Here is a 24,186-nt window from a genome sequence, read left to right as displayed (position 1 = left end):
GAAACATCATAAATAGCCAATTTACATTCTCAAAGGCTTTTTGAGTGTCTAAAAATATCAAAACCATCTCCTTTTCCGGGTGAGCTTCATAATATTCTAATGTGTCCAGAATTATTCTTATATTATCTCTGATTTATCTTTTTGGGAGGAAACCATTTTGATTTATATGTATGAAATTATTCAAGTATCTCTTAAGTCTTTCTGCCAATATTGAAGCAAAAATTTTATAGTCCGAATTTAGCAACGATATAGGCCTATAGTTTTTTATTTGTTGTGGGTCTGTGTCTTCTTTATGGATCAGTGTAATATACGCCTCAGTCCATGATTTGGGTATTTCCTTCTTTATCATCACTTCATTGATAACATCCAATAATGGGAGACTCAAAATTTCTTGTAATGTCCTATAATATTCAATTAGTAGATCATCTGGCCTGGTGCCTTTCCATTCTTTTGTTTCTTAATTGTTTCTGTTAACTCCATCATCGTTATGTTTCCTTCCAACATCTCCTCAATATCTTTGGGAATCCAAGGTAATTTTGCTTCTTGTAAATATCTTGTCACTTTTTCCTCCTCTATTATCTCTCATTTGTATAGTTGTCTATAATATTGTTGTATTATTTTCCCCCATCTCTTTATTTCCAAATTTACTTTACCCTTGATCATCAATTAATTGTGTTATTTTTCTTGACCCTTTTTCTTTTTTCAATTTATATGCTAGCCATCTTCCTAGTTTATTCGCATTTTCAAAATAGTTCTGTTTGGCATTTCTTATTTTTTTGGGTTAATTCTTCCTTCTCTAGTAGATCCATTTTATGCTTTATTATGTCCATTTTAATTTTAACATCTTTCTTACATGGATCTTTCTGGAGTTCATTTTCGCATCTTTTATAGTCATCAGTCAATATTTTAAAGGTTTGTCTTTTCTTCACATTTCTTTTCCTTGTATAGTCCATAATTAAGCCTCTGGCATAGGCCTTCATTGTATCCCAACGATTTTGTGCCAATGTTTCTTCTTTCTTATTTTCCTTGAAGAAAAAATCCAACTCTCTTTCCATTTTCTGTACAAAATCTTTCTCTTTTAATATTGTATTATTTAAAGTCCATCTGGATCTTCCTTTCCGCCCTTTCCAAATAGCTATCACAGGGTTGTGGTCCGCCCATAAATTTGCTTCTATTTCCACATGTTCAATATTCAAAGTCAAATCCATTGTTGTCCATATCATATTTAGCCTAGACCAAGATAGATGTCTAACAGAATAAAAAGTATGTTGTCTGTTTTTCCCATTTCTCTCCCTCCATATTGTTTTAAATCAGAGGTCCAGGCTTTTGCTCTGTTTCATGATGTTTCCAAGATGTCTCTAAGATGTCTCTCCCGACTTCGTAGAGAGCTTTATTTTTATACAGTATTACACAAGCAGATAAAAGGTAGCACAGTAACAGTGTTCTGATTGGATAGAAGTTATTCACCCCCCTCTCAAGTTGCCATCTTCTCTAGGTAGTATATTAGATCATCCATATCTGAGCCAATAATGAGGTAATGAAGTAAGCAGGAAAGACCCACAGAGCACAAGCCGGCAGTGTGCTGCTACAGCCTGGCACTGAGACCTTTGACCTACTGACCTACATTCCACTCTGTTTTGTTTTATTTGCCAGGCCATCCTCTTATGAGGGGCGAGAAAAGGGGTTATTATCAGGAGAGGAATATCCCTACAGCTGTTTATACAAGGCATAAACCTGACCCTGAGGCAGCGTGAGAGGTGGTTTTGGGCGAAATGCAGAAATACATATGTTACAAAAAGAGGGAAGACACTGAACAAAACCACACCCACCAATTAAAATAGTACAAATGATGACTAAATAACGTAGGATGTTTTCCCAATAAGCCTGTCGGTAACCAAGACCAAAGGCTTTCCCACCAAGATTCTAAAGTATCAATTTTTACATCAGAGGCCAAATTACGTAAAATGTTAAGTTGATGCTGAATGTTTCTTGACTCATCTAAAATGTTAAAGCAACAAAGTTACATTTTCAGGAACTGATACAAATCAATTGTGTTAGGGAATGGATAATAGGCAGCTACCCCACAATGAGCTATATTCTTCTAATCAAAGTTCCCTTTGAACAAATACTCACTCAAATTAGTAAAGTTTTGAATTACAGTAGTAGTGGTACAAACAAGGATTAAACATGTAGAAAGCAAATTTTCCATATCATAAGCTTCAGACAAACAAAAGGCATCAGTTTGTACGATGTTTGCAAGCTGCACCCATAAATCTTGTTTCATGTGTTGTTCAAGCAAATGTTTGGGTGATATGGTAGCTGCTGATGCCAAAGTACAATTATTAACAATCAAAACATAAACAAATTATGGTTACAGAATTGGCAGTTAAAACCGCAAAAATGGCAGCGCACAAATTCTCAAGTGTTTGTTCCACTTGCTGCTGCAGCACTGCCTGTGCTTTGGTGGTCAAATTCTTCACATCTCCCCATGTCACTGGATGACTGGCATGACAGGATCAGATTGGTCATTGCGCCGTCTGTAGAGTCACCTTTGCCATCTCTGGGATAGGGTTCAGGGGTTGGTGCCACAACATCCTTGGCTGGACGAACACAACGTGCTGGAATCCACAAAGGTCCTGTAGGTGTAAGCACAGCAGCCTAGCCCCGCCCCCAAGTAATTAAAGGAATTGGTCCTAACCATGTTTTGTCTGGTAATGCTCTCTAATATACCAGTAGAGGAGGCAAATTTGTTTTTTGTTGAAAATGCCTCTGATAAGCAGTCGAATTAGAAATTGAAAAATTCAATTGATTCAAAGTAAATAAAACTTTTGTAACCTGTTGTGTGACCCATGACAAATTTGGGACCCGAGAGCCCTCCTTTTTTATTTGTTTGTGAAGCCAGTCCTTAAAGGACCTATTAGCACATTCCACAATAGCTTGACCTGTGGAATTATAGGGAAGACCATGAGTAACAACAATATTCCAAGTTGTACAAAATTGCAAAAAAGCGTGTGATGCATAGGCAGGCCCATTATCTGTTTTTAAAGCAGAGGGCTTGCCCAGAGCTGTAATAGCTGAAAAAAGATGAGAAATAACATGATTAGCTGTTTCCCCTCATTGAGGGGTAGCCCAAATTGCTCCAGAATAGGTATCAATAGATAAATGAATATATTTCCAAGGAGCTAAAGAAGGAACATGGGTAACATCCATTTGCCATAATTGATTAGAGGTGAGACCATGGGGATTAACTCCCGTGTCTCCTGAAGGGGATGCCCCAGAGCATTGGGGACAGGATGAAACAATTTGCTTAACTTGCTCTAGTGGAATGTGGCAAGCTTGTGCCAGCCCTCTGGCATTTTGATGGAAAAAAGAATGGCTAAAAAATGGATCTGTAAATAAAGTAGATAAGACATGAACAGCAGCATCAGCATGACTGTTGCATTCAGAAAGAGGCCCAGGAAGGGATGAATGACTGCGTATGTGAGAGACAAAATATAAATGCTTCCAGTCTTGTAGAAGTTGTTGTAAAGTGAGAAATAAAGCCATAAGATTGGAGTCAATCCTGGGCGGGATATAAGCACCTGGAAGATTAAAAATCAGTTGACACACATACTGAGAGTCAGAGATCAGATTAAAAGGCTGTTGAGAAAAAGTGTGGAAAGCTAAGATAGCCGCAGACAATTCTGAGCGCTGAGATGAAAACTTTCCAGATGTCGTCATGAGAATCTTTGTAAGCAATCGCTCCTCTCGTTCGTCCTCCATCAGAAAAAACAAAGAGCTTGCGATAGTGGAGAAGGAAAGCAATGGACGAGTAGGAAAGGAGGAAGTCATTAAACAAGTAAACCTAGGATCTTTAGGCAGATGATATGAAATACAGCCTACATAGTCAGTTAGAGCACACTGAAGAGATAAATTATTCTGAAAATAAAAGTGAAAGTCAGATTTTGAAATTGAAAGAACAATATTTATTAAGTCAGTTCCATTTCTTCGACAGGCTTGAGTATGCCCCAAGGTTATAATTTCAGCCATGGCTTGAATAAAGGGTAAAACATTTTTAGATGGTAATGAGGCAAATAAAGCCATTCAATACAATATACTTTTTTTGCTGTTCTAAAACAACCAATACTCCCGTGGGTATTTTACTAGTAGGAAATATTAAAAGAGATAACTGACAATATCTATCTATCTATCTATCTATCTATCTATCTATCTATTTATTTATTTATTTATTTATTATATTTCTATACCGCCTTTCTCCCATAGGACTCAAGGCGGTGTACAGTCAAGAAAAATATAGATACACAAACATCATAAAATTGCTAATTAAATTTTAATTAATTAAATCTATGAAGGATTCAATCCACAAACTGAGTACTCAAGATGTTATTAATTTTTTCAACTGTAGCAAATACTACAGATGGAACTATAATTAAATCTCCTGGCTTTTTTCTTTTAGTCAATAACTCAAATAATGGACTAAGTAAATGCGTAGGTAAAGAAAAATATGAGCGGACCCAATTAATAGTACCCAGCAATTATTGCAAATTTACCAAGGAAATAACTTTGGGTAACTTTAAATGAGGAAAAGCCGGAGCAGAAAAATACTGCAACAGTTTATGGCCTAAATACAGATAAGGAACGTCCAGCTGTTTTTTTTCTGGGGCAATTTACAATCCATAGACACATAAATCATTTTGTATTTCAGAAAGCCAATTAGATTATATTTTTTGTACTCCAATTAAATGTCATCCATACAATGATATACCAGGGTTTTGATCGCTGATGAAAGAGAGGGTGAAATGTTACAGACATGCCCCCCCTTGGATTTTTACACTCTCTTTTAAAATAACCAGGTTTTCCACAATCATAACACTTCCCTTGAGGTTTGCTGCCTGGTGATAAAGCAGTTGCTAACAAATTAGTTTTATAAGAAGATGTTCTTATATCCTGACACACTTTAATCATAACTGCCAAATCAAGATCTTTTCTCAGCCCAACAATTGCTCTTCGGCATTCAGAAGTGGCGTTGTCTTTTGCCATTTGCCTCATGTTAGAGAAGGCTTGTTGACATTTGCCAGAAACAGGCACTTTTCCAAAGGCTTGATAAGCACATTCAGAAGAAACTTGCAAAGTTGCAGCCGGTAGACAAACAGCATATCAGCAATTTCTTCAATATCCCCCCCTTTTGTCTAACTGTTTCTTTAAATTCTGCTTTATGGGGGTGTAACTAGCTCCTTCAGAAGGAACTGGTGGTTCAATTAAAGATGGTTTTGGAGTGACAATTTTAATTTTATCATAATCAGGTGGAGGGCTTGTAATTAATTGTTGCCCTTCCAAAGCATCAGAGCCATATTTTTCTATTGCCTGACAACATTGATACCATTGATGTAATATTTTCACAGGTGCCCGAGGATATGGATATGTCCTATCCTTGTCCAGTCCCGTAAACGAAGTGACCCCTTTTCAGGGTACCAGGGACAATGTTTCCCTATCTCAACTACCAGTTCCCTTATATCAGTCTCATACGGCATGATGCCAGACTTGTGCAAAAGGAATCTTAGTTCCTGCACATGCTTTTGCTGATATTGAGATAGATTGCAGCCCATCACTTACCACTAGGGATCCCGAAGGATGAAAGGCGCGCCAGGGGTCTATTCCAGACGATGATAAGGATGTTAAGGATGCTGTTCCCCACGGAGGGTGTCTCTGCTTTCGGGTGCCAGATGTTGTAAATCAGAGGTCCAGGCTTTTGCTCTGTTTCATGATGTTTCCAAGATGTCTCTAAGATGTCTCCCCCGACTTCGTAGAGAGCTTTATTTTTATACAGTATTACACAAGCAGATAAAAGGTAGCACAGTAACAGTATTCTGATTGGATAGAAGTTATTCACCCGCCTCTCAAGTTGCCATCTTCTCTAGGTAGTATATTAGATCATCCATATCCGAGCCAATAATGAGGTAATGAAGTAAGCAGGAAAGACCCACAGAGCACAAGCCGGCAGTGTGCTGCTACAGCCTGGCACTGAGACCTTTGACCTACTGACCTATACATATGTCTTTCAAGCTTATTTCCTCTATCATCTTAAAAAAGGATCTCGGTAATGTCTTCCTGTTATGTCTTATGGCTTTATGTGTTTTATAGTCCAAATTTTCATCCACAATTCCATTAAAATCTCCCATCATACATATATTGTCGTATTCCATTTCAATTATTTTATTGTGTAATTTTCTATAGAAATCACTTTGATTGTTGTTTGGAGCATATATTGCTACCAAAAGAATTTTCATATTATTAATTATTTCTACCATCAAAATTCTACCTTCTGCACCTGCATATTTCTGCTCCGCTAATGTTACATTTTTAATATATAAAGCAACTCCTCTCTTTTTACTTTGTGACAAAGATAAAAAAGTTCTTCCAAGTTGTGGTTGTATCAGTAATTGTTCATGCTGTTTTTTAATATGCACTTCTTGTAAACAAATTATATCAAATTTTAATTTCTCTAATTTATGAAATACTTTTCTTCTTTTAGTAGCCGTGTTAAGTCCATTTATATTTATTGAAATTAATTTCCTTTCTTCCATGTTCATACTTTATATGTAGGTTTTGTTGCTCTAGTTGATCTTACTTCACATTGTTCCTTGTGTTCCACAACCCCACCAACAGCACCCTCTGTTGATTCAAGCATTGCCAATTCTTCTTCTGTTAAATTTATTGGGACTACTGTAGTTTGAGTTTCAACTTCCATTTCTACTTCTTTCTCTTTAAGGAATTCATCATAGAAAGCTCTCGCTTTATCAATTGTATTCAATCTATATCTTTGAAGTTGCCATGTTAAACTTAATCCTTCTGGAATCAACCATCTATAGTTAATTCCTTTTTGAATCAGAATTTTAGTCAAAAATTGATATCCTCTTCTCAACTCTCTCATTTTTCTTGGTATTTGTTTCAGAACCACCACTTCTTTCTCCTTGTATTTCAGAGTTTTTTCTCTGGCTGCCTGAAGAATTTGTGCTTTAATCGATTTCTTAGTAAATCTTATATGTACTTCTCTTGGCAATTTATTATGCATTGCATATCTAGTATAAACTCGATAAATCTCATCGACCCCATCCATCATCTTCTCTTTAGTGACTTCTAATGCCTCGGCCAACATCTCAATCATAATATCTGCCAAATTTTCCCCTTTTTCCTCTTCCACATTTTTAAATCTTAAGTAGAATTCTGCTTTGTCCATTTCCCATCCAATTAGACCAGTTGTTTCTTGTTCAACCTCTCCCAATCTGTTCTCTATTTCCTTCATTTTTTCTTCTTTTTGGTTGTCTTTTTTCTCTAATTTTACCAGTGTTTCTTCATATTTCAACATTGTTTGTTGAATGCTGACCACTTTTTCATTTGTCTTAAGCAGCTGTTGTTCCATCCTCTGAACTTTTTCATCTGTCTTCAATAGTTGTTGTTCCATCCTTTGAAGTGTTTGTATAATTGTTTGTACCGGTAATTCTTTCTCTTTCTCTTGTTGCAACATCGCTTGAATAGTATGTTGGCCTCCAGATGGTGATGAAGATGGTGTGGTTGCTGCAGCTCCCACTGTTGCTACTTTTCTGCTCATTTTTTTAAAATATTCAGCCAAAACCACTTCCAAAAAGCAAAAAGTTTAAAAAAGCCAAATAGACGAAAAAGAAAAAGAAAAAAAAAAGGGAGAAGCAATTCTTCAGGTTCTTCCAAAACCCTAATCCTTTAAGTGTTAACGAAAAACAAAATAAGAATAAAAAGTAAAACATGAAAAAAAAATAGCAAAAAGCGAGGAAGAGAAAAAAGGGGCAAAAAGGAAACAAGCCGGCCAGAATTGAAAAAAGGAAAGAAAAGAAGACAAAAAAAAAATTAATGTAAAAAAATAAAAATAAAAATCCACATCCATAATGAAAAAAAAAAAGAAGTCAATAAATCTTCAGGCTCTTGGATGCCTTAATCCAATGGAGTTATATAAAAATCCCAAATCCAAAAAATAAAAAAGGAAAAAAAGGAAAAGCAAATAGTCTTTCAAGCACTTTTATATCCAGAAAGCATACAGAGGTTGATTTCTTATCCAAGCCACAGTTAACAAGGAAAAAAAAAAAAAAAAAAAAAAAAAAGAGGAGGACTTCCTGTTTGCTGCTGGCCGCCGCCAGACGTTCCTTTGGGATCGTCAGCTTCCACTGCCTGTCAGAGCCGCCTTCACAACGGAACGGCGGCTCGAAAAAACTCCGTTCCCATGAGGAAACGGAGATAGAGCCGGCAGGGGTGGGTAGAACTCTCTGCAGAGTCCCAAAAGTTTTTTTTTTACTTTTGGGATGGAGCGGATGAGATGCCCCATATCCCCAGCCGCTGCTCCGGGCTTTGGGAGACCTCTGCTAATGCAGAGCCAGGCGTCAAAAGCAAGCCTGCGAATTTGACAGATTACTCAAAGAAAATGTGAGCTGGACCTGTAATACTGAAGCGCAAGTATTTTACTTATCTTTTAAAAATTACTTAAGAGAATAGAGGAAGAGAAAGAGGAAAAAAGTTTCTTTTTAAAATGGCGTCTGCCGCGGCTGGAGAAGAGTTTGAGAGGGAAAGTTCTTCTGTTTTTTATTATTACAATGTAGCGGAATAAATACCACTGGCTATATTTGTAGACAAAACTCCGCTCCTGTTTTTGTTTTTCTCTTTTTCCCCTGGAGGCTTGACTGTTGCTGGCTGGAAGTCTTTTGTCTTGTTTTTTTTTTTTTTTTCTTCTAACAAAGCCTGCTTAGGCGGAAACATGGCACTGAGGCTTGTGAAGTCAGACAAACAAATAGGTGGGGGGGATTCCCCCACTAAGAATTTAAAGGAACAAGTTTTAACTCTTCAGTCCCAGAAACCTGATTTTAATATAATAGAATTTCTCTTAGAGGAGATTGAAAGAAGGGATGAGATTGTGAATCAGCAACTTGAAAAATTTAAGCAGGAAACTAAGGAATTGGTGAAATCCAAGTTTGACTTTTTGCAGCAAAAAATTTTAAAAGTGTCAGAATTCATGATTCGGTTGGATACAAATACTAATTTACTAGAGTCAAAAATGGATGAAATTCAAGATAAATTGGACAATAGAATTCAAAAAATTGAAAATGATTTGTTAAATATTCAGGATTATAGTTCAGAAGAAAAATTTAAAATGGATGCTGACCAAAAGTCTGGTAATGTAGAAAATCTGCAACAGAGGATTGAAAAAGAGGTTCTAAAGATACAATATAATTTCACAGAATATGCAATAAGACTTAGAGGTTTGCAGGAAAATAACAGAGATGACTTAAGGAAAATATCTTCTGAATTTCTAGCTGGGATTTTAAAGATTCAACCTGAGGAAGTGTTTTGTAGGATTGACAGAGCTTATCGAATAAACTCCTGGACTGCCAAGCAAAGGCAATTGCCTAGAGATGTGGTAATCTATTTTTCAGATAAAGAAATTAGGAATAAAATTGTGCAAAATTCCTTCAATTCTAATTTGCAATTGTATGGAAGAAAGATTTGGATTTACAAGGAACTCCCACCTAAGATATTAATGGAAAGGAAGAAATTTGGCTTTCTGGTGTCTGAGTTAAAAAGGAGAAATATTCAATTCCGGTGGGACGTCCCAGTTGGTATTATATTGAGATATCAAGGAGAAAGATACCAGTTAAATACTGTTGAAAGAGCGGAAGAATTTTATCAAAATAGGTTGAAAATGAATTTAACGTCTTCAGATATAATACAGGATAAGCAGAAGGAGCTGGAACTAAAGACAGAGACTGTACCAGATAAATTGCCTTTGGATTTATCGGATACCCCAGCTGGATTATCTACAAATTTGAGAGAAGTGCCATCTGATTTTAATGTGATGACTTATCAAGGCAAGGACAAGCATGGAAACCAATTAGAGGATATACAAGGGATAAAAAAGAAATGCGAGACACAAAAAATTAGGATGGAAGTCAAACCCACAAAAAGAAAACAAAAAAAGAAATAGGTTGTACAAAAATAGAAATTTCTAACCCAAGCAACAGTGAAGCCAGTGATTTTAAAATATGAATGATTATGTGAAAACATAGAGGAGGCGACATATTGGTCAATATCATCCTGAGGATAGTGGCAGATCTCTGCATTGCCGTAATTTTGGGACATGGAAAGAGCCTCAAATTGATGGTTTTGAATTATCTACTTTGAAACTTCTTTTTGTGTTGATAAATATATTATAATTATCTTGAATTATAAGGCAAGAGAATCACATTGGGACATGCAGAAGATCGGGTTGTTACCCAATACGATGATGGAAATTAATAATCCTGATGAAACCCACAATTATTATTATATGGAATATAATTATAATGTCACTCGGGTGGTTGTTTTTACTTTTATATATATAAGAAGATGTTTACTACTGATGGGGGCAGATATGATTGGAGATCTTGAATAAACTGTTGCATCAGCAAGCTATGTTACCCTATTATGGATGTTGGTTTTAACAATCCAGTGGAAAGACTTCAAGAAGATATTATATGGACTATAAATTTAAAGTTATTGTCTTTTCTTTTTTTATTTAGATATAATGGAATATATATATATATATATTTTTAAGTAGTGTGGGCAGTGAATTAAAGATATCAAGAATTGTTGTGTATGGTAAATTTGTAAGACAGTGGGTGAATAAGCTAGCTACAGACTGATTAGTTTAAGAAAAGGGATTTTTAAGTGATACATTTAGGGGAGTGGAGGAAATGGATAGAGTGGAATAAATGTTAAATTAGATTTTATGGGGAGTCCGCTTTGAAATGTTATTAAAGTAGGACTTATCGTATAGTTTTAAAGTGGAAGGTGGTTTTGAATTGTTGCAATAATGTATAGATATAAAACACTATTATGCTAAATTAGAAGTTATTTTATAATAGTTATAGTATAATGTGTTTGTTTTTTTTCGTTTTTTTTCTCTTCTTCTTTTCTGAAATGTATGGATAAAGGGGGATTTATAATACTTTTAGTAAGTAAAGGTCAGTATTTTGAGGAGGGAGTAAGTAATCTGTTATGAATTAGGGTTTTTTTTTGTTACGAAGAAGTCACAGGGGGGGAAGGGTGGGGAGGGGGGGTTAGGGAGGGGGGGGAGGGGGGGAAAAAGGGGGAAAATTTGTATTTGAAAACCTTTTCAATAAAAAAAAAAAAGAAAGAAAAAAAAAAGAAACAAGTAACTGCTCAAAAGAGATCAAAAGCCTTCCAGAGTATTTCCAGACTCCTATTTCAAATAAATCTGACAAGAGCACCTGTACAAACAGTGCAAATATTTCCACTTCTTCAGTTGCTTTTCCCTCTTATCAGTCACAGTACAGAGCCTCTCTGTTATGGCTACAATGTATCTTTCAGCTGTTACTTGAATAAACATAAAAACAAAGTTTATTTTCCAGCAGGTGGCAGTATTACACACTCTCCTATCTTTCCTATTCTTAGAAGTCCCAAATTCTTCCGTTTAAAATTAATCAAAAATTAATACAAAAAAAAAAAAAGGAAAAGGAAGAAAGGAAAAGAAAGGGCTCCAGTCCAAATAATCCAACCAACATCAATCAGTTATTTTTAAAGAAAACAAAATTTAAAGAGTTACCAATACTGCTCTTTTCTTCTTCAGTCCAGTCCAGGTCAGGTCAATAGTAAAAATGAAGCAATTTTTAAATCCTTTAAATTAGGTACTTGGGTAAAAAAAATTGTTCCCAAATAAATTTGCCGCTTATTCTCGCTTACTCTCAGTCTCCAAGTCATTCATCCCGCAGGGTGTTCTTTGTATTATTTAAAAAGAAGTAAGATCTCACCAGGCTCAAGGTTGCCTCAGCCTTCCATCCTTTCGAGGTAGGTAAATTGAGGATCCGGATTGTGGGGGCAGTAAGCCAACTTTGTATAGAACAACGCCACTTAGGGGGGGGGTGAAAGCCCTAATAAGCAGGTATATACAAAAAAGTATGCAGGCTATTGCTATAATGCATTGTAAGATGCCCTGAATCTACAGAGAAGGGTGGCATATAAATTGGACAAACAAACAAATAAATAAATAAATAAAGTCTCTCACCGATCTGATCACTGTCATTTCCTCTCTCTTCCTGAAACTGTCACAGCCTCGACAGCTTTAATGGCTGCTACTCCACCGCTGGAAAAAGGGCTTTCCTGGATCACCAGGGACTTTGCGGTGTCCCTGGGATCCACAGGATATGCCCTCCACTGCCACAGTCAAAACTAGACTGTGGGGTCCAGAACGGACCATGCAGCAGCGGAGCTATCGGCGGGATTTCTGGAGCTCCAGAAATTCCCACTCGTCTCGCCGCGACGTCAGCTTTCAGTCTAGAGCCATTTCCAAATTTTAGGAAAAATGTATAACATTCCCTATAAATGCAAGATTTGGCAAAACGTTATTCTGTAATGTGATATGAACTGATGCATAAGAGAATACAAAAATATATATTCAGCCTTCAAAAGACCTATAATAAATAAAAATCATGATCGTTTCATCACTACCTGCTTAGAAAAAGGTTGGTTTGGAATACCTATTATAAAACATAAATCTATTTCTGTACAAGCATGCAAATGCAAAGAGCCTTGGTAGTACAGTGGTTTAAGGCACCCTGTTATTAAGCTGGTTATTAAGACCAGCTGCCTGCAATTACTGCAGGTTCGAATCTCGCCAAGGCTCAAGGTTGACTCAGCCTTCCATCCTTTCTAAGGTAGGTAAATTGAGGACCCAGTTGTGGGGGCAATAAGCTGACTTTGTATAAATATACAAAAGTATGAAGGCTATTGCTGAGCACATTGTAAGCCACCCTGAGTCTCCGGAGAAGGGCGGCATATAAATCAAAATTTTAAAAAAAATAAATGAATTAATATGAATGCAGTAATAGCTTAATTACCAAAGTGAAGGAAACTGTCTGAGAGATTCTCTTTGCTAATGATTATGCATTCTGTTTTTTAAAAAGTCTTCAAATACAGTTGCTTTCTAAACATATATAAAATTAATAATGCAACAACAAGCAATGAAAAGATTGTTTATAGTGAAACATATTCAGATTAGAGCAGGAAAAATTCAAATTAGTCCCTGGAAGAAAAATAAATAAAAGTATAGTGAATGAAGTTGCTATTCCTATTTCTATGTTTAAATATTGTCATCTAAATGCACAAGCATAAAACATGAGAATAACATTGGAAAAGTAAAGACTGGACTAGTCACAATGTCTTGTCCAAGAAAATTCTGGAAAGTTGTTATGGGAATAATATTTGAGAAAGGTGTTTTATGTTAGTTGTTTTTAATTCATGTAAAAAGGTACAATAAATAAATAAAATATAAGTAAACTTTTCATGCAGATGTAGATTAGTCATACAAAATTGGATCCTATCTTGTTAATCCTAAATACATTTGAAATCAGTGGGACAAAGAGCAAAATGGTGAAAAAAGTGGCATGTTAGATATTCCTTCTTTGTGAATTCTGCTGGTTCACTGAATGGTAACCTTTCTCTTCTTCAGGAGTCTTCATCTCTTCCCATTTTAAGTCAGTTCCAGGGAATTGAAAATAACTATGTTCCAAAATAAGCCTATTTCAAACTGCAACACCATGAACAGATATGTGCCCATTTATTGCTTATTATAGACAAATTATTCTTCCTTAATAACTATGGGTCTCTAAAAATAGGCATTTAAAAAAATTGCTGAAAATATGTTATTGACAGAATGTATGTTCCCACTCAATTAAACTTGGAAACTATCCTGCAATAATTTTTAGGCATTCATTTGAAATCACACATTAGTATTATCAGTAGAATAAATTTTAAAATTCATTTTAAAATGAATGTATTAATAAGTTAACATATGAAACATAAACAATTGTAATGATTGCTATTTCCAGTTAATGCCTGTTAATGTAGTTGAATTAAATTAAGCAATCCGTAGAATTGTGGTAATATAATTGTATATTTTTATTGAAAATATTGTTGCATGTTTTTAGTTGTAACAGAAACAAAAATTATACTGAAAGATTTGGACCAAATTCTCAGTCAAGTATTAGTCACCTCCAAACCTTCTGTGGAATCATCTGAGAATGGAGAAGATAATAATGAAAGAGAAGAGGTATGAATTATTAACTTGAAGTCCAAAAACTGCTACTAATGTTGGGGTGGTGGAGATAAAATGCAATGCATATTTATCTAAGGGTAAGTCCCATTGAAATCAATGAGACATAGTTTGAATAAGCATATATGGAGCTAGGCTGGTTTTAGAATGCATTTGCAAAAAATGTTCACTTCAAACATGAAAAAAAATAATTTCATTATTAATTTGAGAAATAAAGGTATATATCCTTTAAATAAATATATTTTATGAATAAATAAAATAGTTATCAGTAGGATACCAATATACTGACAAGTGAACATATTTTTATTTTGGGCATATCAAAAAACAATTGTCATTTTAATACTATTCTTCCTTTATTTATTTTATTTTATTTATTTTATTCAATTTATATCCCGCCCTTCTCCTAGTGGACTCGGGCACAGCCAGAACTAAAACACATATCAATACAAAATTTAAAATTATTAAAAGAATTATATAACTGTGGCCCAAAATTTAAAACATTGAAACTAAAACCCATTTGACAATTTAAAAAGCTAAAAAAGGCTAAAAAAGGGGTGGGTGGGTTTCCTTTATATGTTTTTTAAATGGCAGGAGGAATATGTGACAGTGCAAAAATTCATTTATAAAGAAAGAGAGTGCTATATGAATGTATAATTATTTATGTTTACTTATAGACATTTTCCACATATATTACAAAACAATTCTATTTCCGGCGGTGACGTCAGCGTGTAAGGAATGAGGGGAACGAGGCTCCGTCCCCGAAGTTCCAAATTTCTTGATTGGAAGCCGTTTTTGGCACTATCGACCACGGAGAGGTCGATAGAAAAAGGAGGACTCTCTAGGACCTCGGTGTGACAGCAATCACCCCGAAGGTTCAGAGGGAAACCCCCCTAACTCCAGCCGGGAAAAAACCAGCCATTTTGGCTGGCCGGAGCGCTGTCAACCGACAAGTGTGGAAGCGAAGATTACAAAGAGAAACATCGGTAAGGACTAAGTAAATCGAAATACAAAGGTATAATCATGAGGATTTAAATACATTGGCGAGAATAGGACTCCAAAAAGCGGCGGCAAGATCATCAGGCAAGCGGCAAGAGACAGTGATCGGAGTGAAGCTTAATACCCACAGTGACAATGCAGATTTGACTGGCGAAAGGAACGAGTGACAGACAAAAAGGATTACAAGTAAGCGGTGGATTATAACTTTACAATAATACATCTTGACTTAACAGAGGAAAAGAAGGATTAATTAAGAGAGTGATTGTAGAAAGTGAACTTAAAGAACTGAGACTATTTAAGATTGTTGTGGTGGAAGGAAACTAGCTGAACAGTAGCGAATGGCGGACTGAGGATTCAGAGAAGAAAACTTTTACTTTGTGTCCAGCGACAATAACAAATTCAACTACAGACATGAGATTCGTAGCGAGACATTAGATACATTGACGCTGTTGGCAAAGGAGATATAACTTGCTACACAGGAAAATCGGAACAATTGACTTACTTACGGATTTAATAGAGGCTATTGCAATAGAATTGTGATAGCTGGGTGAAAAGAAGGTGAACTGAAGAACGAAGGAAGAAGGAGAAGGAGAAGGAAGCAACCCTAATTGGTCTGAGAGTGATACAGTGGAGAACTTTAAACATTAAATTATTAAATTTCATTTACTTTATAAAATCCAAATTTAAAACTTACTTAATTCTGCTTAAAGAATACTAATATCAAATTTGAAGTTATTATAATATACACTAAGGAACTGACTTAATATTATCTTTTCTTTTATTGTTTTATTGTTTCCCACCCCATTGAAATAAGTATATAGATTGTACAGTAATACATTGATTAAGGGGAATTATACTGTGTATTGATTAGAAAGCTAGATATTAACATAGACATTGTATAGAGATGGTTATAGATTTTATTAAGGAATAATAATTGTGATAATTAATATAAGTAGCATGTACTGGTAATTGTGATATAACTTAATAGAATATCTTAGATGATTTATAGAGAATCTTAAATCCCATTGATTTATTACATAAAGGTTATATAGAAATTGTTTAGTCTTAAAGTGAATTTAAGTACTGTGATAACTTGGTATTTAAACATTAATTGTATTATATTGTTTAGGAACAAGAATAGAAGAATGAATTGTTAAAACACTGCATTTTCCCCCTAACTCCTATGAATTAATTAAGCCGATCCTTATATAACGATATTTCATCTACCCTCAACCAAATCAGTATATGAAAATTTGGGGAAAAATAACACAAAAAACAACGATGGCAACATCCTCAATAACAATAACTAAAACAGGGAAAAAATTAACAACAAACCCAATACCTACACAATCTTCACCTGCACAACAAAAAACCATAGACACGATGCTAACTACAGACAAAGAAAAAGCTGCCACTGCACACAACATACAGAATATACAGTCTATACTAGCTATGATTCAGGAGGGGATGAACAAGACCCAAGAAACAATAGCGAATAATCATGAAGAAACAAAAAAGAACCACGAGGAACTGAAATCAGAAGTAGGACAAATAAATGATAATATTAAAAAAATGGACGATAAGATCGAGAGAATACAACAAAACATAGTTAAAAACGAAGAACGAATCCAAAACATGGAAGCTAAAATGGTCCTAATGGAGAAAAAGATGGATAACATCGAACAAAATCAAATGGAGTTAAATAGAGAACTCGAAGAGTCAATTACCCATTTAGAATTAGAAAAGGCATCATTCTTTTTACGGTTTCAAAATATTGCAGAAACAAAAGGAGAAGATCTAAGAGACCTGATGACAGATATATTAGTAGAGGCTACCCAGAAGGAAAAAAACGATATTAGTAGGGAAATTAACGAAATATATAGAGTTCATACGAACTATGCTCGTAGGAACAAACTACCTAAAGAAATACATGTTAGATTCGCACGTAAAACTGTAAAAGAAGAGATCTACACATCAATGAGAGAGGGAAAACCCTGCTACAAAGGAAAAGAAATAATAACCCTAAAACAAGTTCCAAGAAGAATAAGAGAATACAGAAAAAACTATAATTTCTTGACAACCCTACTGAATCAACATAAAATAATGTTCCGCTGGCTGGTGCCAGAGGGAATTCTAATATCTTGGGATGACAAAAAATATAAAATCGACACGATAGAGAAGGCACAAGAATTTCTTGACACTCACTTTATAATAGAAGAAGAACAGGAAACTAGACGTGATTCAGAAAATACAAACCAGGAACACTCTATGGGGGAAACAAAAAAAGAAAAGGAAGAGAAGGAGTCTAGGGAAAGGGAGAGGATGGAGAGAGAAGGGGCTAGGGGGAAAACACAAATGGTAACAACACAAGTAGACTTAGACTAACAAAGAAAAACTAAGGGAAATGGGACGAGAGTTGAAATTAATCTCAATCAATATAAACGGCCTTAATCTACCAACCAAAAGAACACACACTTTCAGAAAACTTCAAAAATTAGACATAGATATTATCAACTTACAAGAAGTACATATCAAAAAACAACATCAACAGTTACTAGAAAACAGAAAACTTGGAACATTATTCACCTCACTATCAGATCAAAAAAAAAGAGGTATCGCAATATACATTAAAAGCCACATTCAGGCAAAACAAATTTACACAGATGGAGATGGCAGGATACTAATGATAGACATTAAGATGGAGGCCCGAAATATGTTATTGACATCAATATATGCTCCAAACGGGAACCAAAAAGAATACTTTAAAAAGATACACGATAAAATTAAAGAATTAGACTACGAGCATATATGTATAATAGGGGACTACAATGCAATCGTTGATATGAACTATGACTACCAAAGTAACAAAAAAAATAAATCTAGGAAAAAGACACTACCCGATACCTTTAAGGATATGATTCAAGAGTTACAATTGAAAGATGCCTGGAGAGAACTGAATAAAACCAAAAAACAGTATACATATTACTCAAATCCCCATCAGTCCTGGTCCAGACTAGACATGGCCTGGATGACTGCAGAACTAAGAGAAAACATAAAAGAAATCGAAATTACACCGAACGTATGGGCAGACCACAGTCCTATAACAATAGTCTGGAAAGGCCAGCAAAAAAGAGGAAGATGGATGATGGATAGAGAGATCATCAAAGATAAAGAATACATAGAGATGATAAAGAAAGAGATGGAGATATTCTTTCAAATAAACAAGAGGGAACAAACATCATTGCAAGTCCTATGGGACACTACAAAAGCATATATAAGAGGACTAACCATCTCATTCAAGGTGAAGAAAAACAGAGAGAAACAGCAAAGAAGAAACAATTTATTGATTGAGCTCGGAAAACAGGAAGCAGAATTACAGAACAGACCCGATAGGAAAGAGATCAAGGGAAAAATAAACCTTATTAAACATGAAATAAACCTAATAACAACAACAGAAATAGCTAGGAAAATCAAAATGGCAAAACAAAACCAATTTGAATTTGCAAATAAAACAGGACATTGGTTGGCCTATAAACTAAAGAAAGAAAAGGAAAAAAGAATAATACACCAACTACAAGACGAACAAGGGCAATTGCAGCATATGGATGAAGAAAAAAAGCGAATCGTAAGAAATTTCTATCAGGAACTATATGCACAGGAAGAAATCCAATTGGAAAAAGTAAAAGAGTATATAAATAAATCCAACATTCAAGAAATAAAGGAAACTCAAAGAGAACTCTTGAACAGACCAATATCGATGTCAGAATTAATTGAAGCGAAGAAGAAGCAGAACAACAATAAAACACCAGGTCCAGACGGCATCCCGGCGGAATTTTACAAAATTGAATACCAGCCACTAGATGATATTTTATTACAAGTCCTGAATGAAGCAATCCTAGAAGCCAAAATTCCTAAATCATGGATAGAAACAATCATTACATTGATACCTAAAGAAGACTCAGATCTCACCCAAACCAAAAACTACAGACCCATATCACTTCTAAACGCAGATTATAAATTATTTACATCAATCATGGCCCAGAGAATGAAGAGAATTATCGTGAATTATATCCATCCAGACCAAAATGGATTCATTCCAAAAAGGCAAATCAATAAGAGCACAAGAACAATAATCAATATATTGGAATATTATGAGCAAAAATCGGACAAAAAGATGGCCTTACTCTTCCTTGACGCACAGAAGGCGTTCGACAATCTTAATTGGGGATTCTTAACATTGCAATTAGAAAAAATGGGAACCGGCGATAAATTTTTAAATATGATTAAAACAATATACTCAGACCAAATCGCAAAAATATGGATAAACGGAGAGACAACAGACCAATTCAAAATATCCAAGGGAGTGAGACAAGGATGTCCCCTCTCTCCTATATTATATATATTAGCATTGGAACCACTGTTGAATGAAATTAGGAATGACAATGAAATAAAAGGATTAAGAACAAAAAACCAGGAGTATAAATTACAAGCATTCGCGGACGACGTAGTATTTATTTTAGAATGACCAAAACAATCAGGACTGAATTTACTAAGGAAGATAGAAGAATATGGCGAAGTGGCAGGATTGAAAATTAATAGACAAAAAACAAAACTACTAACTAAAAATTTGACAAAAACCCAGGAGAAAGAATTGGAAGAGACATTAGGAATACAAACAACAACAAAAATAAAATACCTAGGAATTTGGCTCACCAATAAGGTATCATCCCTTAAAGAAGACAATTATATTAAATTGGCCAAACAAATTCAGAAGGATTTAGAGGCATGGAGTAAATTGAAACTATCACTACTAGGCAAAATTGCTTCAATTAAAATGACAATTCTACCAAAAATATTATATCTATTTAGAACAATACCAATAAACCCAGGAAAATCATATTTCAAAGACCTTGATAAAATGACATTAAAGTATATATGGCAAAGAAAAAGAGCCAGGATTAAACTGAAACACCTGCACGACACCAAGGAAAGGGGTGGCCTGGGATTACCAGATTGGCAAATTTATTACACTGCAACAGCTTTAACTTGGATTAAGGATTGGATGACACTCGAAGATAAACGAACATTAGCACTAGAAGGATTTGACTTGTCAAAAGGCTGGCACGCATTTTTATGGAAGGAAAAGCCCAGACAACATGAACACTTCAGGAGACACTATATCAGAGGAGCATTGGCAAAAATTTGGACTGAAATAAGGAGAAAACACTACGACAAAATCCCAAGATGGCTATCAACCATGGAGGCCCAAATTTACCCGAACACAATGGATATAGACAAGATGAAAACCTATGACGAATTGTTGAACACAGAGGGAGATATGAAAACAAGAGAGGAATTGAGACAACCGGGCACGGACATTGATTGGGGGCCGTATTTACAGATAAAATCAAGATATAAAAGTGATATGGAAAAATTTGGAATCCAAAAAGAAAGAAATGAATTAGATAAAATTATAATGCAATCAGATGATAAATTAATAACTAAAATATATAATTATCTGCTAAAATACAAATTGGAAGAAGAAGTGGTGAAGGAAAATATGATTATTTGGGCTAAAAATTTTGGATATAATATTAACCTAGAAAATTGGGAAAAAATGTGGAAAGTAAATACTAAGCTGACAATGTCCGTGCCCTACAAAGAAAATACATACAAGATGTTTTATAGGTGGCATCTCCCCCCTGCACGGTTGGCAAGAATGTTTCCCAATACCAATCAGAATTGTTGGAAGTGTAAAATACAGAAGGGGACCTACTACCACATGTGGTGGTCATGCCCAAAAGTAAAAAAATTTTGGAAAACAATTCAAAGTCAGCTGGAAGAAATCACCACCCAAAAAGTGCCCCTCAGACCAGAAACATACCTATTAGGAATACTGACAAAGGACTATAAAAAAGAGACACAATACTTGATAATACATATCCTAACCGCAGCTAGAATCGTTTTCGCACAAATGTGGAAATTGGAAGATACGCCACCAGAAGAAAAAATAATACAAAAAACAATGGAATGTGCGGAAATGGATAAACTGACCAAAGAAATACAGGGAAAAGAAGATTCAGACTATTACTTAATTTGGCAAAAATGGTACAACTGGTTAGATAAAAAGAACACGAAATAAGGGAATACCACCCAATGATACAAAAATAAGGGAATAAAATGAAATGTCGTTATATAAACATTGATACATGATGAAAGATAATATATACAGATATATAGATATATAATTACCGAAGTAGCTCTATTTTCAAAGTTCAAGCTCTATGACTTGATTTCACTGTATAGTTAGTCTATGTTTAGTTTGTTTAAACGTCAATGTCTGTATGTGTATGTTTGTCTATAATAAAAAATAAAAAATAAAACACATATCAATACAAAATTTAAAATTATTAAAAGAATTATATAACTGTGGCCCAAAATTTAAAACATTGAAACTAAAACCCATTTGACAATTTAAAAAGCTAAAAAAGGCTAAAAAAGGGGTGGGTGGGTTTCTTTTATATGTTTTTTAAATGGCAGGAGGAATATGTGACTGCAAAAATTCATTTATAAAGAAAGAGAGTGCTATATGAATGTATAATTATTTATGTTTACTTATAGACATTTTCCACATATATTACAAAACAATTCTATATTAATTTATTTAGGCTCTATTGAAACAACTTTATATTAAGTACATATTGACTATTTCCAGGATTATGTAGAGACCAAAAAGTATGGCCATATTCTAAACAGTTTGTGTATTTTTAAAAAAATATTATTATTATTTTTAAAAATTGTTTGCTATTCACTTAATAGTAATGTAGAAATCCTATAGCATTTCAGGTAGATTTACTCATTTATATATTAGTTACATCTGTTACACAATTTTCCAAAAAATTCTAGTTGAATCACAATCTACACGACTGTCTATAACAGACCAAGTGAGGAGCAATAGAAAGAATTCAAAAATGAATTATACATAACCTCATTAATAAACTTGACAATCTATCCAGTACATTAAAACTGATGGATTTTAGATTAGTCCTATTTCTTTCATTTGAATATCTCAATAACTAAATAATATCTGGATCCAGCACAGAATTTCCAGTTGAAAGATTATATTTCCATCAAGACATAGCTAAAATTATTCAGTAAATGAGCATTGTACTGTGGTTTTTTATTCACATTTATATTTATATTCTCACAGTATAATTGTTTTTAAATAATGCTTTGTTAACTATGAGGTTTAGCTAGATTAAATCTTGTTTGCAGACTGCAATATAGTGAATCATGAAATCTGTTTAGCAAAAATAAGACAAACCACTTTATAGGTTAGCAAGAAGTTTGAACCTAATCATTAGCTATACAAATATAATGAACCATCTCTTGTTGAACCAAGTGCACTGAGTTGTGGCATTACTACATTTTATTAAGTTTTATTATAAAGTAAAAATATAAAAGAAACAAAAGTTAGAAAAATAAGAAAAAAAGAGAAAGGTACAAAAAGACAAGAAAAAAAGTAACTACTTCTGATTGTCCTTGATGCAGTAGATAATAAAAACAATACAACATCAACCTGTTGCTTTACATTTCACAACATATCAAATGATTTCTATAATTATAAAACCACTCTAATAATCAAAACCTAAAGTAAGTTCCATTTTCTGTCAATTTGTAGAAAAAACCAAGAAGCAGTTTTTAATTAGAAACAAAACTAGATACATTCTTTAATTGAAACAGTCAGTTTCACTATCTATGCTAACTCCATTACCTTTACCATCAATTCTTTCATTGTGGGAATTAGTGTGTCTTTCCATCTTTGTGAAAACAGTTGCAAAGTTACATAATTTAGTCACAATATGAATGAAGTCTTCCCCCCCCCCCCTTTTTTTGGCTCTAGATACTTAACTGCTGTTTAGAAGCTAGTGAAGAAAGAAGACCAATGGAAATCAGCACTGAAGAAGACTGTATTATAATTGATGGAAAAGCTCTTGTGGCTGGAGAATGCATAGAGAACATTACAGAACAGTTTAAAGAAATAGATTACTTAATGGCTGACTTCCAAGGCAGCTTGTAGCACCAATAAGAGAGAATCTGCTATACTGTTTATAGCTTTAGAAAACATCCTTTTTCACTTATAGTGGGAGAAACTTAAAAGCAGTTCAACAATATAGATTACATGGAGTTAGATTTACTTTAGCAAGGGGTTATATTTGTTGCTAAAATTGATATGCCATGTAGTCCATATTACTGTATAAATATATATATTAAGTGAAAGTTAATAGCAATGTTGTGTACTTTTAGATATTGTTTTCTGTAAAAATCAGATTGAAAATAAAGATTAATCATACTTCAGTCTAAAGAGTTTCTATGATCACTTTGAATTTCTGAAGCTTTCCAGCAAATCAGTTTATGTATAATTTTTCAGGAAGTCATTATGGAAATTCAATACTGTAAGAGTTGTAATTGGAAGTCTCAATTTTAAATAATTATATGGATTTCTTTGTTAAGAGTCATTGATGGATCACACCATAGATCCATAAATATAATTCTAACTGGGCTGTTTTCAATAAAGCTATCAATTGCTGTAAAGTCTGTTTATTTCTACCTAGAGCAGGAACTATTTTCTCATATGGCCATAGAGAATAGAAAACAGATACCCTGATTGATTTCCTAATAGCCATGAAATTGGTCTCATATGCCTCCCACAAACTTCTGACTTGAAAAATGTGTACTTAGAAAGATCATTAAAAGGCAGAAGGTCTCTATATGATTTAACTTTATCACAACCTTTTTGCTCTAATAATTAAGATTACAGTTTTGACACTTCATTTAAGCAATTTGGAAAAGTTACCATTCTTGCCTAATTCAATTTCATTTTTAACATAAATTTAAGGCATAAAATAAGAAATATGCTTTTGGACATTTATTTTAACTATGCCACCTGTAGCACATGTACAAAATAAACATGTATAAACAAAATGAGTATATTCTTGAGTTCAAACCATGTAACAGTATATATTCCCCATTTGTGAGATATCTGTATACTGATAGATGAG

At 34.2% G+C, this 24,186-nt stretch overlaps 1 protein-coding gene across 1 annotated transcript in view; it reads left to right on the top strand.

The window, feature by feature from the left end:
* ZCWPW2 (zinc finger CW-type and PWWP domain containing 2) overlaps positions 1-23,711 on the top strand; it is a 70,348-nt gene extending 46,637 nt beyond the window's left edge. The window contains exons 6-7 of the mRNA XM_087892539.1: positions 14,004-14,125; positions 23,028-23,711. Coding sequence (XP_087748665.1) covers positions 14,004-14,125; positions 23,028-23,204 — 299 coding nt within the window. The 3' untranslated portion in view covers positions 23,205-23,711. The remainder of the gene's footprint in view (positions 1-14,003; positions 14,126-23,027) is intronic.
* The last annotated feature ends 475 nt before the right edge of the window (positions 23,712-24,186 follow it).

Source organism: Pantherophis guttatus, chromosome 4 (assembly GCF_059756535.1).
Source record: "Pantherophis guttatus breed Tessera chromosome 4, ASM5975653v1, whole genome shotgun sequence".
NCBI classification, from domain to species: domain Eukaryota; kingdom Metazoa; phylum Chordata; class Lepidosauria; order Squamata; family Colubridae; genus Pantherophis; species Pantherophis guttatus.
Note: the sequence above shows the minus strand (reverse complement) of the source record. Positions and strands in the feature narration are given on the sequence as shown.